The following is a 16,722-nucleotide window of genomic DNA, read 5'->3' as shown; positions in this document are numbered from 1 at the left end:
CCTTCTTCCTTTCCGCATCGCTCACCACATCCCAGCAATCCAGTCCCTAGGCCTGCCCAAAGTGAAGTTATATTCCTACTACTACCTGTAGGTCTCTGTCTTCAAATTACAACTATTCATCACTTGTAAAGTATTTCAGCTGAAGGAAAGCTATGTCATTATGAGGTAAATGACTGATGGTTGACCCTTTAGGACACATTTTCATTAAAAAAAAATACTGATGGTTAAGTAAATTAATTTTTAATTGATAGATTGAATAAAATAAATACTTTTGAAAGGTTAGGACTTCCTTGACCTCTTTGGATAGTCTAGGCTACTGCCTCCCAAAAAAACCAGCTTGGAGGAATAAGGGCCACTTTCTGAAATGCTGCCAACTTATCTTGCCATTATTAATGTTTCTTAGTAAACAGGAAATATGTATTTCCCATAAGGAATTGTGATAGTACATTAAGGCCTCTAAATGCATTTTAGTAATCAAAATGTTAATTGAGAGATTGCTCATAAAACTGAGTGACATTTAGACCTGATTGTTTGTTGGCTATAATTCTCTATTATTTAATTCAGAGTTCTAAATCTGTTTCTTTTTCTCCTCTAAAAGGAAACCCTGCAGCAGGTGAAAATTATCTCAATAAACAACCCGCTTGTTTTCCTGAATGCAAAAAAATTTTATACTGATTTAATGAACATAATCCAAAAGGAAAATGCCTGTAATCAGCCACTTGATGATATCAGCAAGGTAGGATCAGTGGTTTGATTAGAATGTCATACTACATGTAACCTTATATCATGACAATAAAACATGTATCAAGTAAGTAATAATACATCACACAAGTATTTCGAGACCTCTCCTTTTAGCAAAACCTACGATTATTTGATTCTTTTAGTTGATTTTTAGATAATCACTCTCTTGTTCATTCATTCATTTATTCAGCATATATTTAATGGACATGAGTCGCAGGTACTATAGCACTGAAAAGAATAAATAAGACAAATGATCTAATTTAATGGATTTTTGTTTTGAGACAGAGTCTTGCTCTGTCGCCCAGGCTGAGTTCAGTGGCGCCATCTCTGCTCACTGCAAGCTCCGCCTCCCGGGTTCACGCCATTCTCCTGCCTCAGCCTCCTGAGTAGCTGGGACTACAGGCACCCGCCAGCAGGTCCGGCTAGTTTTTTTGTATTTTTAGTACAGACGGGGTTTCATGGTGTTAGCCAGGATGGTCTCAATCTTCTGACTTCATGATCCGCCCGCCTTGGCCTACCAAGTGCTGGGATTACAGGTGTGAGCCATCGCACCTGGCCAAAAATATATTTTTTCTAAACCAAAAAAAGGCATTAGAACTAACTCTAAACGTGATGGAATATGATAAATGACTTCAGAGACGCATAAACTGTTGCAATCATTTTAATAATATTATTATAAAATTCCAAAATTCTTTATCTCCATTTATACTGTCAATTAACAGAGATACTGAATCAAATCAGCATCAGTATGATTTAATATAAATTAAGCTACCTATTATCATTTGAATCCTTAAGCCCTCTGTAATGTTAGGAGTGTGGACTTTGAGGCCAAGCTGCCTGGGTATGCCACTTACTACCTGTGGAACTTTGAGTTGTTGAATCTTTGTTCTTCAGTTTTCTCACATGTAATTGAGATGATTAAATGAGTCAATGAAGGCAAAGCATTTAGAATAGTGCTTGGCCTACTCAACACTGTAACATCTTAGTTAGCATTATTAGTTTGGTTGACTACTATCTCCGTGAAACTTTCCTTGACTCCTCTAGAGCACAAGGATTGCTTCTTTTTCTTGTGTCCTTGAGCTACTTATTCCCAGTGTTCTGGGTACATAGAAGATCTTGACCCTCCCATTTCTGATGTCTTAGGAGCTGTCCTGAATCACATTCTTGTCCCTTACAGCTTCACACTTCTGCCTTTGGGCCTTACCCTAATTTGTACCACAGAAGCCTTATATACAGGATCAGATACGTAATTTACAGGGGCCCAGTGCAAAATGAAAATGTGAGGTCCCCTGTTCGACAATTATTAAGAATTTCAAGATGGTGACAGAATATCATTAAACCAGATTGGAGACCTTTCTAAGCGTGGGCCCCTTTTGGGAGGAAAACTATAGAGGTAAAGTGCCCTTCTCATCACACTGTATCAAGGGTACCTACAATCAACATGCTTTATCAACATGTTTATTCTACCTTGATCACCTGGATAAGGGAGTGTTTGCCAGGTTTCTCCACTGTAAAGTGACTCCCTTCTCTTTATTCTGTGCTCTCCGGAAGAAAGTCACTGTGTGCAGCCCACACTTAAGAAGCATGGAGTTATGATCCACCACCTTAACGGTCGAATATCTACATAAATTATTTTGAAGTTCTTTTCCATGGGAGATTTCAGATGAGGTATTTTTAAGACAAGGGAAAGGAAACTCAAGTTCACTGAATATCTCTCAGGGGCCAGTCCCTTTAGTCAGGCTAACTTAATCATCACCAGCCCTGAGATGTAAGTGGCATTACCTGAATGTTACATAAAAAGGGAGGTAGAAATCGAGAGAGATAAAATAACCTGATGGAAATTGTATAGCTGATAACTGTGAGTCAGGCTTAAAATACATAAGCTGTGGCTATAAAGAAGAGAAAAACAGAGGTTCTCTAGTCAGCCTTTAAGATAAAAACTCATCTTGTGAGAGAAGCAGTGTAATGTAGTGGTTGGGAACAAGAGGCTTGGAATTGGAAGGGCATGAACTTTGCTTCTAACCCATGCTCTTACTAGCTTTGTGACTTTGGTGAAGTTATTTAACCTTTTTAATCTTTGACTCTCTTATATAAAAAATAAAATTTGTCACTTCATACAATTTTTCTGAGGATTAAATAATTAGTGTGAAGTCCTTGGCATACAGTGAGGACTGAAGAAATATCAACTGCTATCATCATGATTAACAAAAATAGCAATAGTACATTATTTGTGAAGTTGATAGCACATGATCTCGTTAGAGGCATCAATTATTGTCCGACAAGATTAACTGTAGGATACAGAGCTGTTTTTTTGTTTGTTTTTTAATCCAGCATTTTCATGTAGTGGTAATATATATGATCAGTGGTTCTCCCTCTTAAAATGCAATGTTAATAAAGATGATTTCTGATTGAATATGCTACTTTAAAAATGTGCAAATGTTTAATTTCTAATCCAAAATCAAAGCAAACTTAGTCTTGCAGGAAATATTCTGAAGAAGACAGTCTTACTGATAACATAAATTATTTGCTGAATTGCTATATACTTAGAATTAATTATCATTTTATTATTTCAAAGTTTGTTTTATACATTATTCTGAAAAGAATGCTAGTGAAAAATAATTTTGGAGACTAGTTTTTTTGTTATTCTTTCTAAATAAAAGAATGATGTGATTTTTTTCAGACAGAAGTAAAATTTTATAACATTTTTCTTCTTAATGTTTGTTTTTATTTTAGTGTGAACAAAACACGTTGCTCAATTCCCTATCCAATGGCAACTGCAATGGTGAGTTAGCCTTAAGGAAAAAGAAAATCTAAGTGTTTGACTTGAATATAGACCAGAGAATAAAATCTTCCCCTTCTCCTCATCTGCCTCCCTCCTCTGTTCTTCTTCCTCTTTTCTCCTAATTTTCCTCTTCCCTCTACTCTCCTCCTCCCTTCTACTGGCTTTAGCTTAAGCTTATGTTACCAAATAAGCACTGATACTTTTATCTGCAGAAAATAGATTTAGCCATTTGGCTCCTTCTCCCTTCTCTACTCTTTCTTTCTCCCTCCTCCTCTCCTGTCTTCTCCCTCTCCCCTTCACTTCTACTCTTCTTTCTCTTCCTCCTCTGTCTTCCTTTTTCCTACTTTTTTTCTATTTTCTCCTCTCCTCTCTATTCATTCTTTTCTTCCTTTTTCTCTTCTTCCTCTTCCCTATTCTCTCTTCAATCTCCTCCTCTTTTCTTTCTTCTTCCCTCCTCTCTCCTTTTCCCTCTCTTTCTTCTTCCTCCTCTCCCACCTCTTTTCCTTTTCTCTCCTCTTTCCTCTCCTTCTTCTTTTCATTTTCTTAACTGTTTGACCCACAAATTGAAATTCATGGCATTAGTGTAGTTTTAATATGGATGAGGATTTATCATGAAATATATCTTTGAATACATTTTGGATCTCCACCCAAAACAAACCAGCAATTTAAAGCTATTACATGTTCAGATTTACCTGCAAAATCAGGTGACAAGAACAAATATTTTGATGGTGGATGCTTATTAAATTACCAGGTCAATGTTCTCTAGAAGTTTAATTATCTTTCATTGCAAACTGATGAATTGATGTGACCGTTGTCTCAGTATAGAGAAAATTAAAAGATATACAAGAAAATATGGATGAGAAGTGTTGTGATATTATAACAAAATGATAACAAAAGAGTTGAAACAAATTTGTATATTTATCTTTTAATTTGATATTCACTAAGATTAAAGCCTCAGTGTAGTTAAATTATTCGTAATTGTGACTTTTAGTTAATATAAAAGGTTTTACAAAAATCTCTTATTTTTTTGTATCATGCAATATTTGCTTAGCCAATTTCTTCTAAGTAGGTGGAAATATAAGTGATTTTTATTGGAAGTCTTTGACAAATGTCTAGTTGTATTACTTTTTATTTTGAATTTTTGGAAATAATTTCAGTTACAAATGTGTTAGATTTTTAAAAAGTGTTACTAATGGAATGACATCTATTACCTTAAACATATGCTTCAAAATAACTATATTCTTTTTAGCATGGAGCTAAAGAAATAACATGATTTTTAAAAGAATGAAGTAGCATTATACATTTTTCTGTTATTAGATCACAAGTTTGAAGAAATAGGTCGATGCTGAAAATTCAGGGTGAAAACTGGATATTTTAATTTCTCTTTTTCTTAATAAGGGGAATTCAATTATGAATCCATTTTTTAAATTTACTTTAAATAATTTTTATTTTATTGTAGATTCAGGGGAGACATGTGCAGGTTTTTATTACGTTGGTATATTGATTAATACTAGGGTATGGCTTCTAGTGAATCTATCACCCAAATAGTGAAAATAGTACCCAGTAGGTAGTTTTTCAACTTTCTCCTCATCTTCTATCCTCCCTACTTTTGGAGTTCCCAGTGTCTATTATTTCCATTTATATGTCCATGTGTACTTATTGCTTAACTTCCACTTATAAGTGAGAACATGTGGTATTTGGCTTTCTATTTCTGAATTAATTCACTTAAAATAATGACCTCCAGCTCCATCCGTGTTGCTGCAAAAGACATAATTTCATTCTTTTCTATGGCTGTGTAATATTCCATGGTATATATATAGTACATTTTCTTTATCCAGTCCACTTAGGTTGATTCTATGACTTTTCTATTGTGAATAGTACTGTGATAAACATAAGACTGCAGGAGTTTTTTTTTTTTTTTTTTTTTTTTTTGATAAAATGATTTCTTTTCCTTTGGGTAGATACCCAGTAGTGGGATTGCCAGGTTGAATGGTAGTTCTCTTTTTAGTTCTTTGAGAAAGCTCCATACTGTTTTCCATGGCGGAGGGCAGGGTTTGAACTAATTTACATTCCCACCCACAGTGTGTAAGCATTTCCTTTTCTCCATATACTTACCAACATCTGTTAGTGTTTGACTTTCTAATAATAGCCTTTCTGACTGGTGTGAGATGGTATCTCATTTGATTTTGATTTGTATATTTCTGATGATTAATGATGTTGAGCATTTTTTCATATGTTTGGTGGTCGTATGTATGTCTTCTTTTGAGAAGCATCTGTTCATGTCCTTTGCTCAGTTTTTAATGGGGTTATTTTCTCTTTCTCACTGGAGTTCAAATTCCTTATAGATTAAATATTAGTCCTTTGTTTGATGCATAGTTTGCCTATATCTTTTCCCATTCTCTAGGTTGTCTGTTTAATCTGTTGGTTGTTTCTTTTGCTGTGCAGAAGGCCTCTAGTTTAACTAAGCCCCATTTGTCTACTTTTGTTTTTGTTGCATTTGCTTTGAGATCGTAGTCATAAATCTTTTGCTTACACCAATGTCCATAAGAGTTTTTCCTAGGTTTTCTTCTAGAATTTTTATAATTTCAGGTCTTACATTTAAGTCGTTAATCTATCTTGAGTTAATTTTTGTATATGGTGGAAGTAGGGGTCCAATTTCATTTGCCTGCATGTGGCTAGCGAGTTTTCCCAGAACCATTTTTGAATGAGGAGTCCTTTCTTCATCTTTAATATTTGTTGATATTGTTGAAGACCAATAGGTTATAGGTATGTGGATTTATTTCTGGATTCTCTATTCTGTTCCATTGATCTATGTATCTGTTTTTGTACCAGTACCATGCTTTTTTGGTTACTATACCTTGTAGTATAGTTTGAAGTTGGATAATGTGAAGCTTCCAGCTTTGTTCTTTTTCCTTTAGGATTGCTTTGCCTATTTTAGCTCCATTTTGGTTCCATATGAAGTTTTGAATTATTTTTTCTATTTCTGTGAAAAATGATATAATGTATTAGGAATTGTATTGGATCTGTAGATTGTTTCAAGTGGTAGTAATTTTAATGACATGGGTTCTTCATTTCCATGACCATGGGACGTTTCTCCATTTGTTTGTGCCATCTGCAATTTCTTTCATCAGTGTTTCGTAGTTCTACTCGTAGAGGCCTTTCATGTCCTTGTTTAAACGTATTCCTAGGTTTTTGTTTTTGTTTTTGTTTTTTGTGGAAGTTGTAAATGGGATTGAGTTCTTGATTTGGTCTTTCAGCTTTGTTGGTGTACATAAATGCAACAGCTTTTGTGCATTAATTTTGTATCCTGAAACTTTACTGAATCATTCATTAGTTCCAGAAATCTTTTGGCGGAGTCTTTAGAGTTTTCTAGGTATAGAATTGTATCATTTGTAAAGACAGATAGTTTGACTTCTTCTTTTCCTATTTGGATATTTTTTATTTCTTTCTCATGCCTGATTTCTCTGGCTAGCACTTCCAGTACTTCGCTGAATAGGCATGGTGAGAGTGGGCATCCTTGTCTTGTTCCAGTTCTAAAGGGGAATACTATCAGTCTTTGCCCATTCAATAGACATAGACTGCTTTTATTATTTTGACATATTTGATACCTAATTTGTTGAGGGTTTGTGTCATGAGGGGGTGTTGGATTTTATTGAATACTTTTTTCTGAATTTATTAAGATAATCATATTGTTTTTGTTTTTAATTCTGTTTACGTGGTGAACCACATTTATTGATTTACAAATGTTGAACCATCCTTATGTCCCTGGAATAAAACCCACTTGATCACAATGAATTTTTGTTTCTGATGTGCTGCTGCATTCACTTTGTTACTATTTTGTTGAAAATTTTTGTGTCTTTGTTCATCAGGGATATTGGCCTTTAGTATTACTTTTTTATTGTGTCCTTACCAGATTTTGGCATCAGGATGACACTGGTTTCAAAGAATGAGTTAGAGAGGACTCTCTCTTCCTCAATTTTTTGGAATAGTTTCAATGAGCTTGGCACCAGTTCTTCATTGTATGTCTGGTAGAATTCGCCTGTGAATCCATCTGGTTCTGGACTTCTTTTTGGTTGGTAGATTTTTTTTTATTACTGAATAAATCTCATAATTATTTATTGGTCTGATTAGGATTTCAATGTCTACCTGGTTCAATCTTGGGGGGTTGTATGTTTCCAGGAATGTATCCATTTCCTCTTTGTTTTCTAGTTTGTATGCATAGAGATGGTTACAGTAGTCTCTGAGGATCTTTTGGATTTCTGTGCTGTCAGTTGTGATATCACCTTTACCATTTTTCATTGTGCTTATTTGAATCTTCTCTCTTTTTTTCTGTTGGTTTATTTAGCTAATATTCTATCAATTTTGTTTAGCCTTTCGAAGAACCATTGTTTCATTTCTCCTTGGTATTTTTTTGTCTCAATTTCATTTAGTTTTATTCTCATTTTTGTTATTTCTTTTCATCTGCTAGCTTTGGGTTTGATTTGTTCTTATTTGTATAGTTCCTTTGGATATGATATTAGGTTGTTAATTTGAGATCTTCCTATCTTCCTGATGTAGACACTTAATGCTATAAACTGTCCTCTTAACACTGTTTTTTTTTGTTTGTTTGTTTGTGTTTTTTTTTTGCTGTATCTTTGAGGTTTTGGTATGTTGTATCTCTATACTGATTTGTTTCAAAAATACTTTTTACTTCTACCTCAATTTCATTGTTTATTCAAAAGCCATTCAGGAGCAAGTTGCTTAGTTTCCATGTACTTGTGTAATTTTGAAAATTCCTCTTAGTGTTGATTTATACTTTTATCCCACTGTATTCCAAAAAGATGCTTCATATGATTTGAATTTTTTTGGAGTGTATTTAGATTTGCTTTATGATCAAGCATGTGGTCAATTTTACAGAATGTTCCATTTGCAGATGAGAAAAATGTATATTCTGTGCTTATTATGTGAAATGTTCTGTAGTTGTCTATTAGGTCTATCCAGTCAAGAATCCAATTTAAATCCAGAGTTCTTTTGTTAGTTTTCTGCCTCAGTGATCTTTCGAGTGCTGCCAGTGGGGTATTGAAGTCCCCCACTATTATAATTTGGCCACTGTCCCTTTTCTTAGGTCTAGTAGTATTCATTTTATAAATCTGGGTGCTTCAATGTTTGATGCATGTATATTTAGGGATAGTTAAATCTTCTTGTTGAATTGAAACATTTAATCATTATATAAGGCCTTTCTTTGTCTTTCTTTCTTTTTTTTTTTTTTTTTTTGCCATTGTTTTTGAAGTCTGTTTTATTTGATACAAGAACAGAAAATCCTGTTCTTTTATTTTCCAGTTGTGAGATAGATCTTTCTCCCCTCCCCTTGCTTTGAGCCTGTGAGTGTCATTACACATAAAATGAGTCTATGGAGGAAGCAGATGGTTGGGTCTTTAAAAAAAAATCCATTTTGCCAAGCCATATCTTTTAAGTGGAGCATGTATGCCTTTTATATTCAAGGTTAATATTGATATGTGAGGTTTTGTTCCTGTCATAATGTTGTTACCTAGTTGCTTTGTAGTCTCAAATGTGTAATTGCTTTATAAAATTTGTGAACTTTGTACAAAATATGCTTTCATGGTAGCAAGTATTGTCCTTTCATTTTCATGTTTAGAACTCTTTCGAAGATTTCTTGTAGGGCTGGTCTGGTTGTCTTTGGCATTTCCTTGTCTGAGAAAGACTATTTCACCTTCTTTTATGAAGCTCAGTTTGAGAGAATATAAAATTCTTGGTTGGCCTTTTTTTTTTTTTTTCCTTCGAGAAGGTTAAAAATAGACCTCCAACCTCTTCTGACTTGTAATATTTCTGCTGAGACATCTACTGTTAGTGTAATGGGATTTCCTTTATAGGTAATTTAGCCCTTTTTTCTAGCTGTCTTTAAGGTTTTTTTTTTTTTTCTTCACGTTGGCCTTGGGCAGTCTGATGACTCTGCTTCAGTGATGTCTTCTACAGTATCTCACATGTGTTTTCTGAATTTCTTGTATCTGGATAATTACCTCACCTGCAAGATAAAAGACATTTCTCTGAATTATTTGCTAAAATATGTTTTTCAAATTGCTTACTTTTCCTTCTCTCTCAGGAATGCCTGTAAGTTACAGGTTTAGTTGTATTATATAATTTCAAATTTCTTAAAGACTTCATTTGATTTTTAAAGTATCTTTTTCTTTATTTTTCTGTCAGGGTTAATTTGAAAGACTGGTCTTCAAGGTCTAAAATTATTTTTTCTAGTATATTATTAAAGCTTTCAAATGTGTTTTGAAATTCCTTTAGTGAGTTGTTTAATTCCAGGTGCTCTATTTGGCTTTTATAAAAATATAGCTATCTTTCAAATCCTAAATTGTTTTCCAGTTTCTTTGTGTGGGTTTTCAACTTTCTTCTGGATCTCACTGAGTTTCTTTTGAATCCACATTTTGAATTCATTATCTGTCATTTTGGACTTTTCCTTTTGGTTAGAATCAATTGCTAGAAAGCTAGTTTGATCCTTTGGAGGTTTCAAGATACTCTGTCTTTTTGTACTGCAGTAGTTCTTTCACTGATTCCTTCTCATCTGAAGGAACTGTTGCTTATTTTTGAGTTTTATATAGTTTGGATGGGACTTTTACATTTTTCATTCTTTTTTCCCTTGAGGGTATACTGCAGTGTATGTTTTTTACAATCCTTTGTCTTCATTTCTGGGTGCTTTCAGGGCAAGGTTCTGCATGAGTTCCTTGTTTGTGGACAGCTTCTGTGCACTGGCTTTCTCAGATGCTGCCTGTTGTAGTGGTATACTGAATGTAAGAGCCAAAACAGTATCTTCTGCAGGGCTGAGGGTACAGAGGTCTCAGGTAGCTTTTCTCCTGCACTAGCACTATGTCCTTCTGGCAGCAGGTTTTTATGTTGTGGGGCAGTTCAGAGCTGGCTCACTCTCCAGGAGGCTGAGGAGTGGAAGCACTCATTTTCATGGGAGGATGGCAAGGGGAGATAATGTTGGGCTATGAGTAGATCTCCAAGGAAGGGGCAGTGGGGTGAGCACCAGATTCTAATGCTGGGCTGGCAGGAATGCAATTTACCTCCCTATTGCACCCCTGCCTCAGGGCTCATGACCTTCAGTTTATATAGACTTTGTCCTTTGGCTCGTGGCTGCAGACTGTGGATAAAGCCCTCTGTCCACTGCCACTAAAACCAACTCAGGGCAGAGCCACCTTCCCCAGTCCAGAGCAGACAACTCTGTAGGTTATGTCCTCCATTGCAGGGCTGCTGCTGTTCTGTATAGGAAGGAGAAATTGGTCCCTGCTCATTGTGCAATCCCAAGCAGGGTGGATTCACTTTCAGTGGTGGTGGAGCTGCCATGAGAAGCACTTTCTCCAAGTGCTTTCCTTCACACATACCAGCGCCCAGCAGGGAGAACCTCTCCTGGGCCTGCAATAGTGGATGAGGGGAGTGGGAGATGATCACCTCTCCATGTCTGTTCCTGGCTGCTGGTGTTGCCCCCCTTCAGTGATTGGTACCACATCTATGCTTCCTTTGTCCCAAGGGGGGCTTTGGTGAGCTGAGTGCCCACCCATAGAAGTGGCTGAAGGTTAGATCTCCAGGGGTCTGAAAGCTCCCCTGGGACCCACTGGTCCTCTGCACCTGCCAAAGTCAGAGTGGGTTGTAGAAGATGTTTGTGGGCAATCTGGCGGTGCAGCGACTCAATGACACAGAATCTTCTGGTAGGGCAGAAGTCCACCATGGGTGCACAATTAGTATGGTGCCATCTTAGCTTAGATCTGAGGAGAGTGAGGGCACACATGTTTGAGCTGGTCACCTGGTTCTTTGACCCTGAGAAGTTCTCAAGTTGCCACCAACAGCATTACACAGTCACAAGAGCAGAAGGACTCCCTAAGAGTTTGGTAGTCTGCAGATTGTTACAGGGGTGAGGGGAACAGAGAAGCACCCCCACTTATATTTTCTGTGGAACTCTGAATTCCTCGGCTGCCAATCTCTCGGATTTTGCTGCGTTTTTTGTATGCAACCCGGCTTCTTCTATTGGGATTTCTGACAGGTCCTGGCTCTCTTCCCTCAATATTCCATTCAGAACACGCCCATTCACCAACAACTTTGACCTAGTTTTTGAAGAGAACTGGTATCTGATGTCCCTAGTCAGCCATCTTGAAAAAAATGAATTACGAATATTTTTAGAAAGCAAGAATGGCATGGTTACTGCCTTATTTCTCAAGTCTTAACTATTTTTCTTTTCCCATTGACTGTCTCTTTCATTTAACATTATTTCCCAAAGAATTTGGTATTTGTTTCTATTATGGCTTTATCACTAGGCACAAAAACTTAATAGATGGTCAATTAATGAATAAATGGAAAAAAGAGAGCAAATAAGGGAGGGAGAGCAGGAAAAATGAAGGCAGAATCACTGAAGTCCAAATCATTACCTAAATACTTGTTAGGATTATATAGGGTCATATGGTATATAAAATTAGCATCACTCCTTGGTAAGAGAGAAAAAGAAACAAGAAAGAAATGAAATATATAATTATATTATAATGTATAATGATATATTTATATAAATAATATATATTATATATAATATAAAGTATATATAAATAGGCTGAGGAAGGAGAATGGCTTGAACTCGGGAGGCGGAGCTTGCAGTGAGCCAAGATCACGCCACTGCACTCCAGCCTGGGTGACAGAGCGAGACTCCGTCTCAAAAAAAAAAAAAATCAAATCTTAGAAATGAATTTAAATAAAAATATATAGACCCACACAGGATGAAGGTGTATAACTTTATTATGAGACATTAAAAATACCTGTAGCAAGTAAATATTCATAAATAAATGGAGGGAAACACAATGCCCATTGATTAGAATACTTGATATCAAAAAGCATAATTTCTAAAACTGATTTATCAATTTAGATTTAATATCAAGTAAAGTTTCAATAGAATATTTTAATGGCTTTTTACAAGCTTATTTACATTTTTAAATAAAAATGCAAATGGCCAAGAATAGTTAAGACACTTGAAGAATATGAACAGATGAAGGGTATGTCCTCTTAGCATTGAGATGTATTATAAAGCTCTAATAATCATTGCAGTGTAGTATTGGATCAGAAATAAATAGGTCAATATGACAGAGTAGAGAGCTCAGAGGGGGAAAAGTCCTCACATGTATTGCTGTCTTATTTATGACAAAAATGGCACTATAGAGCAATGGGAAAGGACGGTCTTATTGATAAATAATGCAGAGACAATTATGTATCTATATGAATGAAATTAGGCCCCTAATCCACACCATACCACACATATGTATGAGGTAGATCAATCTGAATATAGTAGACAAAATGTAAACTTAGAAGAGCACATAGGAAACTATCTTAAAAGAACTTGGAATAAGTAAATTATCTTAAAACAAGAAATATAAAGCATTAAGCATAAAGAAAATGATTATTAAACTTCACTATAGTATTTTTAAGAACTTTTGTTTACCAGAAGGCACTATATAAAACATGAAAAAATAAGTCAGAGTGGAAGAAGATAGATCTAACTTATAAAATTCAGAAAGGACTGCTTTCTACTACAAATCGATGAGTAAAAAAAGGCAGACAACTCAATAGAAAAATGAGCAAAAGACATGAACAGGCATTTCACAAAAAGGGACATTGTTTTAAGTTACCAAAATACATACATATGAAATATGCTTGACTTCACCATTATTATTCACAGCTATTATTTGGGAAATGCAAATTAAATAACACTATATGTATGATATTGGTCAAAATAGAAAAATCTGACAATACCAAGGATTGGTGAGGATACAGGGCAACAAGAAGTCTCCTACAATATTGGTGGTAGTATAAACTCTTACAAGTTGGGTATCACTCATCTGAAATATTTATGACTGAAAGTGTTTTAGGTTTTGAATTTCTCTGGATTTTGGAATACTTACTTATGCATTATAAGGTATCTTGGGAATGGACACAACTCCAAACACAAAATTAATTTATGTTTTATGTACACCCTATACACATAGTCTGAAGGTAATTTTATACAATATTTTAAATAATTTTGTGCATAAAACAAAGTTTGTGTGCATTTAACCATAAGAAAGCAAATGATGTGGACAATCCATCTCCAGTTGTTTGGCATTACCATCACTCCTGACTGAATTTATATGCTACCAATAAGCAATCATTTTCTTACATTTATCCACATGTAAGTACTGAACAGTAACAATTATGAAATGCCATTAAGATAGTAAAATGATGTATTCAAGGTAACTTATGATGTCATGTTGACATTGAGAAAGTTTGGATTTTGGAGCATTTCGGATTTTGCATTTTCAGATTACCATCTGTGCATCCACCTTGGAAAACGGTTTGGCAATGTCTTATAAAGTTGAAGATACACATATCCTGTGATCAGCAATTCTGCTCTTAGTTGTACACCCTGAAGAAATGATAATTTATGTGCAGCAAAGTATACAAACAAGAATATTCATGACAATATTGTTTGTAACTATCCAAACATGGAAATAACTCAGGTGACCAACTAAAGCAGCAGGTTCATATAAATCGTGACATATCTATACAATTCAGTTTTTACTTAATATATTTGTTATATGTTATACTCACATAATAATGAAAATTATATACATCTTATAAACAATGTTGGGGAAAAAAGCAAGACAAATGAAAACATGTTGTAAGGTTCTAATTTCATTCATATAAACTTAGATGAATAAAAAGCTGAATTATATTAGTTTTTGCACTTCTAAACACAATTTAGAAAAGAATATCTTAATATTTGTATCTGGAAGAGTATACAAGATTTTTCATAAAATTGTTTATTAATCCCCCAAAACTGGAAATAAGCAAAACATCCATTAGCAGTACAATGGACAATCAATATATAGAGTGTTTTTGTAAGAAGATAAAATACATATTAAAATATCAATTGAATTACAGCATATGATACGTTGTAAATCAATATACAACATAATAAAATAGAATATAAATATATGAATGAACTGCATGGACCCACATTAACATGGATGCATCTCAGATGTCAGCTTTTCTGGTCTTTTCTAGTTTATTGTGGCAAATTTACTTTTACCTGCCTTGTGTGCTCGGAGAACACTTATGTAAAACTAGAATAATACTTATTTAACTTGAGTGCCTTACTCTCTGAACTGAAAAATTTTTAGAGGAGTTTCTTACTTCTGCATCCTGACCAGGCCCACTTTGCACAGAACAGTAGCTGATGGGCATGATCACCTTTGCTGGGTCCTCGTGAAACTCTTTGGTACCCAGTGGCCCTTTGATATTTGTCAGACATAGTTGATCAGAACACTACTTCTGACATCCTCCTTCTCTCCTCTACAAAGTTTCCTCGGTCCTCTTATCTCTCTCTCTTGTTCAAGTAGTGCCCTGCTCTACTCCCCTATGCTTTAAATGCTGAGGTTATGTGTACTGTGCTTACTTTTTATTTCGCATCTTAATTTAATCCCTAAAACCTATAACTTGGTTTCATTACCTTTCATTTTCACTTCTGTGACTCTGATTCTGTCCTTAATTATGTTCGAAATGAATTAGTATTATTTTCATATTGTTTTTTTATCTTCTGCTATAGATAGCCTTTGTTGTATTCTATAGATAGAAAATACCCAGTATGTATGCGCATACCAGATAGAATAATAGATCAGGGCATTTTTTTCCTATGAGCTAAAGTAGCCTCAGAACCCTCTCAACATGTTATTGTAAGAAGCTACTACAAATGGAATTGACATGCAGCTAAGATCTAATTGCCATTCCAGCTTTATTTCATTCTGTGATGTAATGACAGATTAATGTTAAATCACCTCTACTTTAAAAAATCCCTCCTGTTCTTAATAAATTATAATGGTTTCCTTCTGAGGATCAAGTACCTACTCCCTAGTGTGGCACCTGAAAGCTTCCTTATCTTTCCAAATTGCTTTCCTTCTCACCACACATTGTACAAGTTCTCCATCCCAGCCAGACAAATCCATTTATGGCTCCAACATCTAACTTAATCATCTCTGGGTCTAAGCCTTTATTTGGATTCTCATAACTAGAACCATCTCCCTTTTCTTCCAATCCAAATGTTATACTGTTTCTGAGGTTTAATAGGGAAGTAAAATATATTGAAGGGACACACTTCCTTTCAATCTTGTTAGGGAGAAAAAAGTCAACTAGATTCATATAGAAGAATACTCAGTCAGGTGCAGACTGGAATTCAGTATCTTCACCTATAAAGTAGAATTCAATAGTAATAGTGAAACACAGAAATTACCACGTGCTTTAATCCATTACATATTACCTATATGGTTATAGAGTCATTTTCCTCCTAACTAGATTTTAAGGTAAATAATGCATTTTTAATTTCTATTGTATTATCCTTCATTGTCCAATGAACAAAATATTTGTATAGCAATTCACAGGGCATTATTCTCAATAACTAAAATAGGTAATAGGCAAATGCTCTACTCTTCATTTTAAAATAATTAAAATAATTACCAGAACACTCTTCATTTTACTGATGACGTTGAGGCTCATAGGGGAGATGTAACTTGCTCTGGATCATGCAGCTAGTTAGGGGTAGAGGCAGGACTTAAGTCCCCGTTGAAAGTAGGCTATATACATGAAAGGGTACTTAAAATTGAGATTCAAGAAGATTGGTCTAAATGCAGCCTGCATGGAGGGAAGCAAGAATGATAGGGCGATAATAATCTAGAGAAGAGGAGTGAAGTTTCTATCTTCCCCTTCTTTGGTCACCAGGTTATGAAAATGGAGACGAAGGACTCAAAAGGGATTTCAGCAGTGTAATGAACAGCAGCTGGAACTGTTTGGGAGTTGAAGTAAGGGAGAGAACGATACAAATGATGATTCTGAAACTTTGAAACTCTCAAACTGGGAATAATAGTGAAGCCAGGAGAACAGCTAAAAGGAAAAGTGAGTTTAGGTGGGACAATGGTAAACTTAAGCTAAGTGAGGTCATCCAGGAGACATCAAGTGGGTTTTGGGGACTACAGAATAGATCTAGAAGTGATTAAAGGAAGAAAAGATGTAAACTGAGTAAGGGAATGGGCAAGAAGAAAGAGAATTAAAAATAGCCCTCCCCAGCGGGGCGCGGTGGCTCAAGCCTGTAATCCCAGCACTTTGGGAGGCCGAGACGGGCGGATCACGAG

The 16,722-nt window shown here is 35.2% G+C and overlaps 1 protein-coding gene across 1 annotated transcript in view; it reads left to right on the top strand.

The window, feature by feature from the left end:
- Nucleotides 1-16,722, top strand: part of SLC26A7 (solute carrier family 26 (anion exchanger), member 7) — a 148,227-nt gene that overhangs the window by 111,951 nt on the left and 19,554 nt on the right. Inside the window, exons 14-16 of the mRNA XM_011970104.1 lie at nucleotides 599-736; nucleotides 3,475-3,523; nucleotides 16,313-16,392. Coding sequence (XP_011825494.1) covers nucleotides 599-736; nucleotides 3,475-3,523; nucleotides 16,313-16,392 — 267 coding nt within the window. The remainder of the gene's footprint in view (nucleotides 1-598; nucleotides 737-3,474; nucleotides 3,524-16,312; nucleotides 16,393-16,722) is intronic.

The sequence above is a fragment of the Mandrillus leucophaeus genome, unplaced genomic scaffold (assembly GCF_000951045.1).
Source record: "Mandrillus leucophaeus isolate KB7577 unplaced genomic scaffold, Mleu.le_1.0 Scaffold928, whole genome shotgun sequence".
In the NCBI taxonomy this organism is placed as follows: domain Eukaryota; kingdom Metazoa; phylum Chordata; class Mammalia; order Primates; family Cercopithecidae; genus Mandrillus; species Mandrillus leucophaeus.
This window is presented reverse-complemented; position numbering and strand designations above follow the sequence as displayed.